At 55.1% G+C, this 14316-nt stretch overlaps 4 protein-coding genes across 4 annotated transcripts; 1 reads left to right on the top strand and 3 right to left on the bottom strand.

The window, feature by feature from the left end:
• Positions 1-429: 429 nt before the first annotated feature.
• Positions 430-5521, bottom strand: PG998_001626 (uncharacterized protein; the record flags this gene model as incomplete). The annotated part of the gene is made up of 3 exons (XM_066868444.1): positions 430-1034; positions 1868-4467; positions 4524-5521. 3 exons carry the CDS (start codon positions 5519-5521, stop codon positions 430-432), a joined length of 4203 nt encoding a protein of 1400 aa, XP_066736859.1.
• A 2264-nt stretch (positions 5522-7785) lies between these two features.
• On the bottom strand, positions 7786-9541 carry PG998_001625 (alpha-1-6-mannosyltransferase subunit; the record flags this gene model as incomplete). Its single annotated transcript, XM_066868443.1, has 2 exons — positions 7786-9002; positions 9064-9541. 2 exons carry the CDS (start codon positions 9539-9541, stop codon positions 7786-7788), a joined length of 1695 nt encoding a protein of 564 aa, XP_066736858.1.
• Positions 9542-9965: 424 nt separating this feature from the next.
• Positions 9966-10513, top strand: PG998_001624 (uncharacterized protein; the record flags this gene model as incomplete). Its single annotated transcript, XM_066868442.1, has 3 exons — positions 9966-9993; positions 10123-10290; positions 10470-10513. The coding sequence occupies 3 exons, from the start codon at positions 9966-9968 to the stop codon at positions 10511-10513; spliced, it is 240 nt and encodes a 79-aa protein (XP_066736857.1).
• A 592-nt stretch (positions 10514-11105) lies between these two features.
• Positions 11106-13542, bottom strand: PG998_001623 (uncharacterized protein; the record flags this gene model as incomplete). Its single annotated transcript, XM_066868441.1, has 3 exons — positions 11106-13134; positions 13267-13406; positions 13504-13542. 3 exons carry the CDS (start codon positions 13540-13542, stop codon positions 11106-11108), a joined length of 2208 nt encoding a protein of 735 aa, XP_066736856.1.
• Between the last annotated feature and the right edge of the window lie 774 nt (positions 13543-14316).

Raw genomic sequence — 14316 nt, 5'->3', positions numbered from 1 at the left:
AGTCTCTCCCGATACTACACCTTCCGTCTTGAGCAACCGTGGACCTGATCTAGCTGCCTTGGCATGCGGTGGAGAGGCTTGGCGTGATGGGATAGGCTTATCTCCTGCATTATACTGTCACATTGGGGCTGGTAGCCGAGCCTGTCTGTCCTGCTCGCGACGGAAAGCAAATTAATCACTTCTGCGATAAACAACATCGTGTCACCCCGGCAAACCGGGATTCTGCGACGCGGCATAACGGCACAACCAGCACAACAACGCCATGTGCAATTTTGTGAACATCATGCCGTGCTTGGCATTGCGAGTCATATCCACCCACCGATTGATATCCTCTGAACATCGTTCCCATCTGCGTACTCATGGGTCCGGTCATGGTAACGTTGGTCTTTGCCACTCGCAAGCATTGGACAGATAGCTTTGTCCACCCCTTCATAGATTCAACTGATAAAACACCGTCGATTCCGGGTGCTGCTGCTGTTTTGGCCCCCCAACAACATCGCCATTCACATCACCGCCACCCGCCACCTCATAATACGGCTCGTCCAACCTCACGAACCCCTCGCGCTCGTACATGCGTCGCGCCTCCGTCATGTGCGCCAGCGTATCGAGCACGACCTCGTCGTAGCCCTTGGAGCGGGCCTCGGCCAGCACCGCGGCGAACAGTGCGCGGCCCAGCCGGTGTCCGCGTGCCGCCGGGTCGACGTAGAGGCGTTTGATCTCGGCCCTTCTTCTTCTCCTTCTCCGTCTCTCACCATCACTCCCAACAGCGTCAGGCAAGGGTCGCAGCGCCACGCATCCTACCGCCGCTTCTGCGACTCTGGCATCCACCTCCTCGGCGTTGCGAAGCTTGCGAACCAGCAGAAGGAGCGCGCCGTCCGGCGGCCCGTACTTGCCCGGCAGGCCGGCGAGCTCCGCAGCGTAGTTCTGGTACGCGAGGTCGATGCCGAGGGCGTCCGTGTACGCCGTGAACAAGCGGGCCACGGCAGCGATTCGGAGCGGGTCGTCGGCGCGCACGTGAACGATTTCGAAGCCCGCTGGGACACTGGGCCTGATTGATGGCGGATCAGCGTCTCCTGCTTCTGCGGGCATATCCGCGTGGAAGTAAGAAGGGCACGCGAGAGAGCAAATAGTGAAAGCAACTTCTCACTCTGCTGCCCGTGAAGCAGGTGATTGGCTAAAGCTTTGCTACGTGTTGTGTTGGCAGCGCTGACAGTGTTAACGGAAAAGATGGCTTAGTTGGTAGATTCAGGTTTGCCGGTACCGGCCCCATTTTCGGAGCCCATGCTGTGCCGCGTGCGGGCTTGGACTGGGACACATCGGATAGCGGCCACGGCCATCCATGCCGATTGGTGCTTAGGACACGGGGATAAGCCAGTCGTCAAGGCCGATAGTAGTTCAAGTCATTCAGAATGGTTTGCTTGTTGGGGGTATATCCATTCTCTTCGATCCGATCTCTAACTTCCTCTACCGCTAGGGGTATCTATATGGCACGTGGATAGAAGAGTTCCTTTCGACACGCCGTAAAACTGTCGCTCTGTCACTTCCAGTCTCATATCAGTGCGGTAGCAATAGCAAGCAAATCGCATCGCCCAAGTCAATCTCTCTCTCAGGTGGGGGAAATGCCCCATCGCCCATCTGACTAGCTGGATAGGTCGCGGCGTTTGCTGTCGCACAAATAACTATTCATGGTCTCGTTCCTTCATATAGTACTTTCTGGCGCCTGTCCCGCTTGCCCGGCTCTATTTGCCTACTCTACTCAGCCGCGATCCCTTCACCGGGGCAGGGAGGACTGTGCACAGCCTATCTCGTTCTGTCGTTTCGTTAGCAAGGCTTGTGGATGGATTATAGGGGATTTGGCCAGACTTACCGCCTTCGTCATCAAATACTATACTAATGTCGTCATGTTCTCCGGCGTAGTCGGGCATGTCCAGAGACACAAATGCCATGTCATCTGTCTTGTCGCGGCCTTCTTCTGGCACCTTGGGCAACGGGAATTTGGCGTCCACCAATTTGAGTCCCGCCTTGCTTCCCTTGCCAAATACCTCATAGACGTCGGTTCCCTTCAGAACAAAACCCATAGCCTGCCCGTGGTGCCAGCCTTCGAAGAAAGCCAGTAGCTGAATCGTCTTTTCTTGTTGTACAACTTGAATGCGAGCTGTGCCCGACTCCCACTTCTTGTACACCGGCACCACCATGCGGCGACGCGAAATATTGAGCGATGCTGCCGCTCCGTCGAAGAGAACGGTGTATCCCGTCACACCAGCCTCGAAAGCATGCAGATCCTTGAAACTGTTGAATCGGTACGTGCGGACAGTCTGCGACCGGCTGACGGCATCTTGCACTTGAGTAAACTCCCGGGGGGCATCTGTCAGACCTGGCCGGTCGATAATCGACACGGTCATGTCAGCTTGCGGGTGGCGCAGGATGTGTACCGTCAAGAAGTCCTTGGTGCCCAGTCGAACCTTGAATTCACCCGGCGCCATGTTTAGCCTGTCGGTGATCGTACCCACAGGGGCACCCTGACCATCTACCGATGTAACCTCAAGCCGCAGTTTCTCCGCCAAAACTGTAGGGGGCGCATCACCGGCGTACTTGTCATTGATGATGCGCGCAAGCTGCCACGGCAGCCGCTGCAGAGCTTGGAACCCGCCTTTAACATCCGCGAGTCCTTGGCTGATGCTGTGGCCCTGGAGTGCGACTTCGGCAACTACTTCTTCGTCGTTATGCACATAGTTGCCCTTGAGAAGCGTCAGAAGCTTCTCACGCTCGCCCTCGTCGTTGAAAGAGAGCACCATGCGGCACTTGTCCTTACCGTCTTTGAAGGCGAGCTGTAACAGCGGCTCCCGTTGCTCTCCACGCAGGTACGCAAATTGGATGGGCATCTGCGGTGAGTAGAAATGGGTAACCCCGCTGAGCGTTCTGATCCTGGGGCCCGTTACGACGGCTAGTCGGTATCCCCTGTGGAATGTGCGTGGGCCTGTCGGGCTTCCTTCTTTCAGAAGCTTCTCGTACAAGCCGACTTCGCACTGCCCTACAGCTTCCTTCGGGAAACTCCTCGAATTTGGATCGGCATCGAAGTAGTGGAAACCACGAAGTTGCGTCCTGAACGCGACTGTTTCGTCCTGTCGGGGGTAGAGGTACGACTGGACCTTTGATCCAAAGTCGTAGATATTCCATAGCATCCGGAAATCCTGCTTTGAGCATTGTAACGCAACCATGAACCCTCGTGGCATCTTCAACTCTAGTGAGTTTGCTTCTGCCCTCCATCGTAGGTTCTCGAAGCTTGGCCCGGCGTTCTTGTCCGACTGGATGCGAAGTGTCACGGCACCATTCTGGCTAGCAACGGTGAAAACAAGCTGAGAGTCCTTGACCGGCCGGTTGATGGAGAGCATACATGAGAAATGGGTTTGGTTAGACTCCATCCCCTGCTCCATTAGGTACACATCCACTGGGACCCGGCCATAGTTGAACATTTGCGGGGTATCACCCAGGGGTAGAGCCTCCAAAGCGCCGATTTGACGATTGGCTTGGTTATTTGTGTTAAGCAGAGATCCCCAGTTGCTGTTCAGCAGAGCCGTGATATCTTGGCTTAATACGGGGTATTCGACCCATATTGACTTGTCCATCATTTGTGGCATGAATGGTTCATCCGGAGGCATTAGTCCGTTCCTCTTCATCGACCCGGCCAATTTCGTGGACGTCGCCTTGATGGCTTGCCTGACCTCGCCAAATTCACCATCCGCCGGGCTGAATTTGCCCTCTGCGATCTCGGGTAGCGCTAATTCCGTTAGCCAGTACGCCTTGGTCAAGTCGGTGTAAGCCTGATATCTCCCCATGAGAGCTTTCGTCTCGTCCGGCTCTGACGCGCGGTTCCGGACTGCTGCTTCAACTCCCATACGGCCCTTGATGAACCACCAAAGAGCTGCTCGAGTCAAGTCATCCGGCCGGCATGACCCTAGGGGCTTGAGCTGCTCGGCATGCAATCTGAAGAGCTCGTATAAGTGTTTAGTTCGTGCGACGAACTCGCCAAATGCCTCGTCAGCCGCAGCTGGAGTTCGTTCGGCCCTCTCAGGTGATCGGTTAGAATTGGTGGAGTTAGAAAGCATCCTGTCTAGTCTCTCCGCAGGATTCTGAGTAATCGGCGTAGGTTGAGAAATATCGAAAGTCGAAGAAGCAGAGGGCGGATAATGAGACGCGGGGCTCTCGTTCGAAGTATTCAGGCGTAGCTCATCGGGTGACGTGGGCCGCAAAGATCGGGCTATTTGGTTCATAAAATCCGGGGGAGCCTGTTGGACGGGTAACTGATTACGAGTCATGTGTGATCGAGCAGGCGAAGCAGCCACCGGAGACGCTGAGGCCTGCGGCGCATCTGGCGGGAGGGAGACCTGCGGGCAGGGTTGCGTGGAGGAGGGAGTTGAGGCGGTGATTGCTGCATTAGCGGCGGCAGCTGGGTTCTCGTAGATTGCGCTCGCATAGGTGGTCGTTCAGAGCCACCAGGATCCATCGACCCTACTCTTTGCGACTGGGCACGGTAAGGCGGCGGCGGCGTTTCAGGGACGGTCGGGTCTTGCACCACAACGGGAGGTACATCTCCGCGTTGGGGCTTCTGCGGCGTGGTCTCAGGCGAGGAGCTGGGTGCTTCGTCCTCCCATTCGTGATGCGAGTTCGCGCTGGTGCTAGCACTTCTCAAAGCTTCAGCGAACGCCATCCCTTCAGCCTGCCTCTGCTCATGTTGCTGGATTTCGAGGAACGATCGTCTGTTCTCGTCTTTCCTGTCGGATGTGTCCAGAAATCTAGTCCGCACCGCCTCGCCCACCGGCACGGTCCTGGGTTGCGGGGGTTGCGGGGGCTCAGGGGCCCGTTGCGCATCCTGCTGCTGTTGCTCGAGGTCACTCTGCGACACAAATCCGGTTTGAGTCCTTCGTATAGGCCCAGGAATGAAGCCGTCCCCGGGAGTCGGGTTCGGCTTCACCTCCTGGAAGGCACCGACCTGCCTCGCGTACTCGTGGCCCTGCTTCGTAGGCGGTATGGGCGAAGAGACGGGGGCGGACTTGGATCTCTTCCTGTTCCCAATCTCGGCGACCACGGTGGAGCATTCGTCGCCTCCCTCGCCAATGATCTCGGGGTAGCTGTCAACGAAGCGCACTGCAAGCCCCTTGCTCTTCCGGGCGCGCGGCGGACTATGCGAGCGTGCACGATATGACAGGCTCTGTTGCGATCGGGCATCAGCCTCCAGCCCTGTAGATTGCGGATATCTCGTTGCCCGACTCGTGTCCAACGCCAGCATCGGCTGCTGGCGGTCGTACTCGCGGTGGCCTTGCACGGGCGGAGGTGGGGGCGGGTGCGTGACGGCCAATCTGTCCCCATTGCCACCCAGGAAGGCTGAGATGTCGTTGGCGCTCTGCTCGGTCTTGTATTGGCGCTCCCGCTGTTTCTCGGCCTTCCTCTCGGCTCCGAAGAATTTTCCCATCAGTCGGTTCGTTCGCGAATGGCGACCCTCGAGGGGCGGATCGTTCTCCATGGTGGCGGGTGGGGCGGGGTGGTGTGGTGTATCTGAGGTTGTTGTCGACGACGAGCACACAGACGACCAAGGAGTGAATGGATTCGGGGGAAGGAAGCTACTGTCGTCAATGGCAAGTGAGGGCGGTGGGGCAGAACATCAAAGGCAGACAAGTCAGGCACGCCCGCAACTGCTTGCCAGTCAAGTCAAGTCAGCTCGAGAGCAGTCAGAGCCAAAGAAAGTGGTGCAGGATTGGGTTCCAAGTCCACGTCCCGGAGGGTTCTGCGTCGGAGTTTGGGGATTGGGCTTTGTTCTATGCCTCTAGCCCTGGCTTTATTTGGCGGGGTAATTAATATGCCGTGAAGTAAAATGGGCAGGAAATGAGAGGAAGTTCCAGTGTAAAAGTGGTTTTGTAATGGGAAAGCAAGGAATGAATGGATTGGGGGAACAAGAAAGTCGAATTATAGATATGCAGGGGAGGCCACCGCGATCAACGACCAAATTACACCCACGGCTGGCTTCGAAAGGGGGTCGAGTTGCACAGGAGGTTGTGAGACATGCAGCAGCAGACGAACGGGTATGTTTAGTGGTGGTAGCCGTTGGAGATGGATGGTGGATGGGATCAATCTAGGATGGGATGGCTGATGGGGAGACAGATGGAGTTGACGCGACGCCCGAGATCGTCAGTGGTGGAAGTGGGCACACCCCTTCATTGATTGACTGACATGGGCGGCCGAGGGGTGAGGGTGAGTAGACAGCGACTAACCTTAGTCCCGAGTACCTAATAATAACTTTTCTTGACGGGCAACACATGTCAGATGCGCGTCTAAAAGTCTGGCTCATCAAACGAGAAAGAACATCGATAGATTTGGGGCAGGGGCAGGGCCAGGGCCAGCTTTGTGATATTGTTATTGATTGAGGAGAGGTAGATGAGCAAGCAAGCAAGCAAGCATCAAGACGCGGGTGCGGCTGCCGGCATATGCGATGGGTTTGACCCTTCACCCTTCACCCTTCACGGGGGCCACGCTGCAATTGATTATCATTACATGTACGAGTGGCCGGAAACCAACTAAAACCTCGAAGCCAGACGGCAAGTAGACAAACAAGGCAATGTTCCTCGTGCCTCAAGTGGCACTGCCAGGCCAGCAAGTGACAGTGGCACTGCAAACAGTCGTAGCACCAGACACAAATCAAGTCCTGACCAGCAAATGCAATACATAGATTGATGGCAGATGCCAAATGCCTAAGGCCTCTCTGGCAGTCTGAGCCTGGCTCCCCCAGTTGTCTCTCGAGGTCTCACATGAGATCAACGCGTTTCAGGCTCGGAAAGCGACCCGCTCGCTGGAAATTTCGGGTCGTGAAAGCAGTATGTAAAGGCTTCGTTCCCTAGCTTCCCTAAGGGACCCAGGCAGCCAGGGCAGCAGGTCAGGGGACCAGGGGCCACCCTGAAGGTCACCCTATACGTACATAAGGGTCAAGACAGGGCCAAAGGGCCAGAAGAGACAGGAGGCACTGACAGGCAGACAGGGACAGGGACAGGCACGATAGAGTTACGAGTGACTATTGATTAACTGACTAGACTGAGCCACCTCCACCTCCACTCGTGCACCCATCAAGCCATCACACACACGAGAGAAGGCCGCCGCTGCCACCCCGGGGCCCGGCAAGTCTTGTCACTTTTCTGGGGCATCGCATCGTGCTGCGCTTGCTGCTGCCACCAACCCGACCGAGAAGAAGCCATGTGGTGCTGGGTTAAGTATGGCTTTTCGTGTAAGTGGAGGAGGAGCACGTCGCTAACCGTTGAGGTGCATGTCTAGCTTTCGTGTTTTGATTCTCTTGAAAACACATACGCCATTTCGGAAAACTCTCCAACAACGACATAAAATTAAGAAATTGGGCCTTACGTGTATGGGAAAAAGGGTTTGATCGACGTACTTGGATTGCATCATCGCCCTGAACCTGATCTAACCTTACCCAACCCAACCCAACCTACATACAGTGTTCTGACTCTGCATTTCGGGGGTTTTTTGAGGTGCATGCAGCTCAAACGGGTCTGCACCTGGACTTGCTTGCTTTTGGAGGCGCCATACATACATGCACACATACATACATAGTAGGTATGCAATAACTTGTGTAAATATAGGTCACGTCATCACAGATCAATGCTACCCTGCGTGTTGGAAGAAATAGGTATTTGTACTCCTACACAATACAGCACATAACTACTTGACATACGTACAACATCAACCGAGATGGGCTGGTTTCTCCTCGCCCATCATGCGTGTCTACTCGGTGACCTCCTTTCGAGGAGCCGCCCTCAGTCTCTTCAATATCCGAATCTTCGGCTCCATCCGGGGCCCGATCCACCATCCACCCGTAACCTTCCTGGCTGCCTCCCTGACACGCCGCACCAGCGCGCCGCGTCCCAAGACCTTGCTATGTCCGGATTCCAGGTCACCGCCGCCTCCTGCACTATCGACGCCGGGTCTCAGCAGCTCGACCCCGGCAAATCCCTCGACCACGCCCACGGTCTCCCAGCTCCCTGTGACTTTGCCTGGGTCTTCTACAAGGACGTAGTCGAATTTGCCCCAAAACCCTGGCGTTTTCAGCATCGCCGGCTTCTCCGACTTGTCAAAAACGAAAGACACCGTGTCGGATGCCGGGTTGAGAGGTTTGGTGGGGTAAGAGAGTTGGCCGAAAAGCGTGACGCCCGTCATGCAGGACAGAACATCCGTGTGCACCGTGACCGTCTTGACATCCGGAGAAGGGCTGGTCATGTCAATCACTGAACGGAGCTGCGACAGTGCTTCGCCGCCGGGGTAGTTGAGGGACGAGAGCATAAGCATGCCGGTGCTTCCAACAAAGGACAAAACCACGGAGCCAGCCAGAAAGAACGACGCAACTGCGTAGGTCACCGACTTGGCTCGCCTGGTAAAAACGTAGTTTGCCCCCAATGCTGCGGCCGCCGTCAAGGGAGGCGCCACGTAGTATATGAATCTCGCTTCTTTGTGAGGCTGTATGGAGTAGATGGCAATGTACAACATACTGGGAATGGTGAGTGACTGAGCCGGGAGCCGTGTGGATTGATTAAACAGGGCGTAGGGGATCAAGAAGACCAGGGTTAAGGGGTTGAGCATGATCTTGGGCAAAGCATTGGTGAAATACCAGTGCCATGGCGAGACGCCCCAATCCGATGAAGAGCCCAGAACGGCATTATAATAGAAGCCCCAAAGCTCCGGCCAGACGGGCTTTTGCCAGAAGTAAGAATCGACCGGGACCGACGCAAGAAGGGAGAACACGAAAGACCCGACGAATGCAGGTATGACCCGCCTTATTGTCGTGCGTCCCATTACGAGGAGGTACAATGTGGTGGTCGTGAGCAGAATAGCCAATTCAGATCGGAAGATGGCCGTGGCGTATGTGAATAGACCAATGACCACACGGCACCGTCCGGCCGGCACCGTCCTAGGGTCGCCCACCATATGTGCGAACGCGAGCGTGGCTGCAGCCTACTTAGCGCCTTGCTCTCACCCCGGAGACGGAAGGGGCGCAGGGAAACTTACTAAGGGCAAATGCAAACATGTTGGGAAGGGTTCTCGAGGCGTAGAACAAGACGTGGAACTGGCTTGCTTGAAGCAACATATACCAGCGAGCAGTGGGCTTGCCAAACACTTTCTCGACCCTGGATCTGAAGAACAGGAGAGAAGCGGCATTGAGGCAACCCAAAATAGCCCTCACGATAAGCTGCGCATGCCGGAAGCCCGCCAGGTAGATCAAGGGCTGTGAGAGACCGGCCAGAAGAACAGGGCCGATGAAGGTCCTAGGCACGGCGCCTGGGAAGTCGAAATGATCATAACGGGCCGAAAGACGGTGATAGATGTCGGTTGTGGGAGTTCCGTACACCAAGACATCATGAGTGGCTTGCATATTGAACGACTCCTCGACCTTGGTGTAGGGGGCGATGATGAGGTGCAGGATGACCAATGCTGGAAGGGCCAAAGACAGCAGTGCGTCCAGCACCGACTGTCCGGCTACCGCCATCGTGCCTCAGAAAGCCTGTCTAACTCTGGGGTTTTGACAGCAAAAAAAGACAAGTATCGCTCTTCCAGGTGCCGTGGTGGCGGGAGTAAACGAGTGTGTAAGGAGGCAGCTTGAGACAGAGACAGAGATGCTACGAACCGGAGTTGGCCAATGAGCGGGCATGTTGGAGTAAAGGCCCCACTGCCTCCCCCGGCACCTAAAGCTTAAGGTGTCCATAATTCAACCTCGCCTCGACCGGAACTTGCAGCACTGCGTATCCCCCAATGCGCCAGCACCATCAAAGACCGCCACAACCTCCCCAGGCCACCTCCCGCTACATCCCTCGTAGACGACATTCGATCAGTATCGCACCGAGCTCGACCAGCATAGTCCTTCCCTTCGCCCAACCGCGGAAATCTCCAGCGCCGCCCCAGACCCTCGCAAAATGCTTCTTCTAGGCAACTTCCTATACGGTAGGACACCATGACACCATCCTCCTCCGCCCCCGTTTCCTGGGCCTCTCTCTCCTGCACGCGCTCTCCTCGCCCCGCTCTCCCTTTTCCACCCGCCTTGCCAACGCGCTGAGCTCACACGCACAATAGTCATCGTACTCTGCCTCAACGCCATAGCGGTCCTGTCCGAAGACCGCTTCCTCGCGCGCATCAACCTATCGACCTCGACCTACGACCCCGCGTTCGGCGCCGGCGAGTCGCAAAGCGTCAAAGCCAAGATCATTAACGGCATCGCGAGCGTGCGGCTGGTTACACGGAGTAGGTCTTTAGCTGTTCTTTGCCCTCCCTATCGAACCCATCTGGTTGCTGTCTAGTTGCACACGAGACCCCGTGCGCACATGGCACGGTACCCTCAGAAACAGCGGCTGGGAGAAGCAGTCCAAGCAGATCAGAAACGCCAAATGCTAACCAAGATCCGGTCCCAGTTCCATTAATAGCCGTCAATACATTGATCATCTTTTACGAGCTGCTCCTCGGTTGAAGTGGTTAGCCTGTGGAAAGAGACGAATCAACCAAGTCTTAGACAAGTGCTACATCGAAAAAAAAATGACGAAGTAGTGTGGTACGTTAGTCGAGCTCGGTGTTCCGGTTCAATCAGAAAATATATGGCTTCACACCACAAAAGGGGCGGGAGGGCCGTCACTAGGTCATGGTCTTCATTGCAGCAAAGTGCACGTGGCTCGAGTGGATGTCGAATTTTTCCAGGACATATGTATAATTCATTTATTCCTGAAGAATTAAACCACCAGACCGATTGTTCGTTCACTTTGAACGCGGCTGAGTCTATATAAAGTGACTAGGGGTTCCGGCTGTTTTTCACAACAGGCCATACCTCCGTCGAGGCCAGCAGAGTTTGTCTAGGAGGCTGTAGGCTGTATATAGGCTGCTCTGCCGAGTGCGACTGAAAATCCAAATCGCTGAGCCGGGATCTTGTTGCGTTGGCCGGTAGGAAAACACACACACGCTTCCGTCTTTTGAAGAGAGACATATATACAACGGCTTGTGCACGCTTCCTTCCAATGCAGAAAGTTTGAAATGTATGCGCCAGACTCCGGTGTGTTTATGCTGTTGCTTCATGACAAAACGTTGTGACTTTTCTTTCGACCGAGACTGAAGCTGAAACGCTCCTTAATCTTCGGTGTATGCGGTGCCTTCTCTGGATTCACTGCTTCTCCGTTCTGTGCCGTTTCCGTTGGAGCTTCACCGCTCCCGCGTTTGGACTTATCCTTGGAGAGGAAATTGAGACTTTTCCTGGACATAGACTTACTTCCCCGGTTTGTCCGGTTCAGAATGCCCATGCTTGGCCCTGCTGACTCTTTGCTCTTGGAGGACTCGTCTTCGACGGCCTTTTTGCTCTCCTCAAGTGCCTTCTTAAGGTTTTCCGCCTCGGTCTTCTGAGCTTCCCGCAATTGGACATCCCGTTCTTTCTTTTGCTTCTCCTTTGCCTTCAGCTCCTCCTTCTCGGCGGCTTTTCTAGCCTTTTCTGCTGCTTTGGCCTCCTTCTTTTCCTCTTTGGATTTGGGCTCTGCCTTGGTTGTCTGTGATCGAGCCAGAGCCGCCGAGCCCTCGACCTGGTTAAAGGGGGCAGGGAGCGGCGGAGCCGGAGACGAGAGGACCATGCCGGGGGCAGTGGATGCATGGGCCAATTTTGCCATGGTTTCGCGGTCGTCGCTAGGGGCAGCATTTGGCTGCGAAACTTGCCGCGTGAGGCCATTGGTCAACCCAGCCTGCCCACTTTCTTCCGTGGCGACGTCTGCCTTTTCGCTTGCAATGCGAACTTCCTCTAGCCCTTCGGCTTCTTGTTGTGCGCGCACTTTCTCGAAAGTGGTCTCTTGGTATAACAAAACGTATGCGCACGCCATCCCGGGCTTGTCCCCGAAGAAATTACGGACATAATGTTTGTCCACAGGTTCGACCATCTCGTCATCAAACAGTAGCCAACCCCGGTCTTCAGTCTTGATAACGGAGACGTAATGACCATGATAAGCGTTTCCGCCAATATGGACAATGACAGCATACAATTCATAAAGGCGATCTGGGTCCTCGGCGTCTTCTGTTGTGTTGAACATGCGGAGTTCGTAGGGGTAGACTACCCGATGGAACAACTTTTGAAGTCGGCTATAGTCCTCGGTGTACTTGAACCGTTTCAGGTGCAATGCCAGTACCTTCGGCAGCCGTTTTATCTTCATCCGCTTCTCGGCTTCTTGCAAACCGCCGCAATGGTCGCAATGAAACTTATTCCGCTCACAAAGCATCTCTTCAGCAGAGAACTTCTGTAAACATGATGTTACCGACGAATGCTCTTCCAAGTCAATGGATAGGTCCAAGAAAGTCTCGTCTCTCTGCGACGTAGTTTCGCAGGTTAGGCATTTCGTCTCCGAGGTTAATACGCCTTCAAAGATGTCATGCACCCAGCCAGTACCTGGCGAGTTCACGCCGTTTGAAGTTGGCATGACCGCATGACTGAAAGCAGACTCAAGCGACTGCAGGAGCCCATCGTTGGCGCGTTTCGCCTCCTGTTCGTATAATCGCTTCGCGTTCCTCTCCACATTGGATATGACATCATTCAGGACAAGTCCATAAAACTCGTGAGCGTCTTGGTGCATTGAGTTACGGAACATCTCGTTGTCGCGCTTAAATATCTCGAGGAACCGCTGGGGGCTTAATACGCCTGTTCGAGAATTCGCTTCGACGAGGGTCATGAAGATGTCTCGCAAGCCGGTAAAAGTGCACTCATCCATGCCGTAAGCGCCTGGGTTCTCCTGCGCCAGCTCCAGGATGGGGCCCTTGAGCATTGCCTGCTTTTTTTTGTATTCGGGCGTGTCGGGCTTGTCTTCCGGTTTGATGCCTTGTTGGGTGCCCGGTATCACTTGTCCCGAGTTGATCTGTTTCCGCCGCGCCAGGGCCTCAGCCGTGGTCAAAGGCTTCTTCCCGTTCGCCTGGTTTGCCGTCCCATTTTCGGCTTGAGGGGCCCGCACAACAACGTTAACTTTGGGCTTGAAGCCTTCGGGAGTCTCGGACGGCGACAATGGTGGGTAGTTGAGCACGTGTTCTCGGAAGACTGTGGTATAGTAAAGGGCCTGGACCATGGAATTGCAGTAGCTAGGAGCTGGTTAGCAACCAATGTCGCGCTGCTACTACCTGTAAAGCTGGGAGACTTACCAAGTATTCCCAAACTGAGGAAGAAAACATTAGCGTTATGCGACCAGGCGTGCCGACGTTCGAAATACGTACATTTTCCAGACCAAAAACTTGTCGCTCCCATCTTCGCGAACGGGGCCGGCATTTTGTAGCAGCTTCTCCAACGGCGTCAACTCGGGCGGCGGTTCTTCCTTCTTCTTCTGCGCATCCTTGCCGGCAGCTTTGGCGTCACCCTGGTAGAATGATATGTTAACACTGTCTGGCCGAGACGGATCGCGTCTGCCCATCTGGTCTGAGGGTTGGTTGCCAAGCTGTCTGGTGGGAACTTACGGCAGCGCTGGTCTTAAACCTGCTGAGGAGGCTCGTCATGTTGTCGGTAGAGGCTCAATTGAAGGCTTCCTGTCGGGGGGTGAGCGAAGGGGAGATGGCAGCGCTCGACCCCGGCGGCCAAATGGGTGTTGCGCAAATGTCAGCTGCGCACCGTCGCAAAGCGTCATTCGAGGCGCCACGTCCAGTAAGTATGCCGTAATGTAATAGTGGTGCAAGATACGATACGAAGGTATACCAAGTCAAAGATGTATAATTGGGCGCCACGAATACGGTCAATACCAAAACATAAGAGTAAGGAGCGACTTGGTATTGCTGCGGGCTGGGTTCCAATCGTCAGAATGGGGTCGAGAGAAGTCAAGCCACGGCGTTGGATGCTGAGTGCTGAGTTGAGTGAGTTACGGGAGGACTCGCCAAGTGCCTCAGTGTGTTCGGGTCGGTAAACGTTAGGTTCCTCAGGTATTACAGGGCTGCTACAGAGGAACGTTGGAACGGTTGAAACTGGAAGGTCGGGCAGATTGATTGGCCCGAGCGGGGAATCTTCGTTGATCGGGGACGTTGGGGAAATAGCATTAGCTGGGGTCGATCCGTCTTCCCGTTGGGTTTGGACACCTGCGCGAAGGATCTATCGTGTTCCTGCCATGACACGAGGGATCATGTATCCTTATAGCGGCTATTGCTGGTATAGCGCATGCTGCATGCATGTACTCACTCACATACACACAAACTGCGTGGTGCTCCCGGCGAGGAGCGCGCCGTAATGATTAGGTAATGATTTCGGGAGCCGTCCCTTGCTTCTTCCTATTCACAACGCAT

The sequence above is a fragment of the Apiospora kogelbergensis genome (assembly GCF_038363985.1).
Source record: "Apiospora kogelbergensis strain CBS 113332 chromosome Unknown utg000001l_segment0_segment0, whole genome shotgun sequence".
NCBI lineage: Eukaryota > Fungi > Ascomycota > Sordariomycetes > Amphisphaeriales > Apiosporaceae > Apiospora > Apiospora kogelbergensis.
The sequence above is the reverse complement of the archived record's forward strand: the minus strand, read 5'-3'. Positions and strand labels throughout refer to the sequence as shown.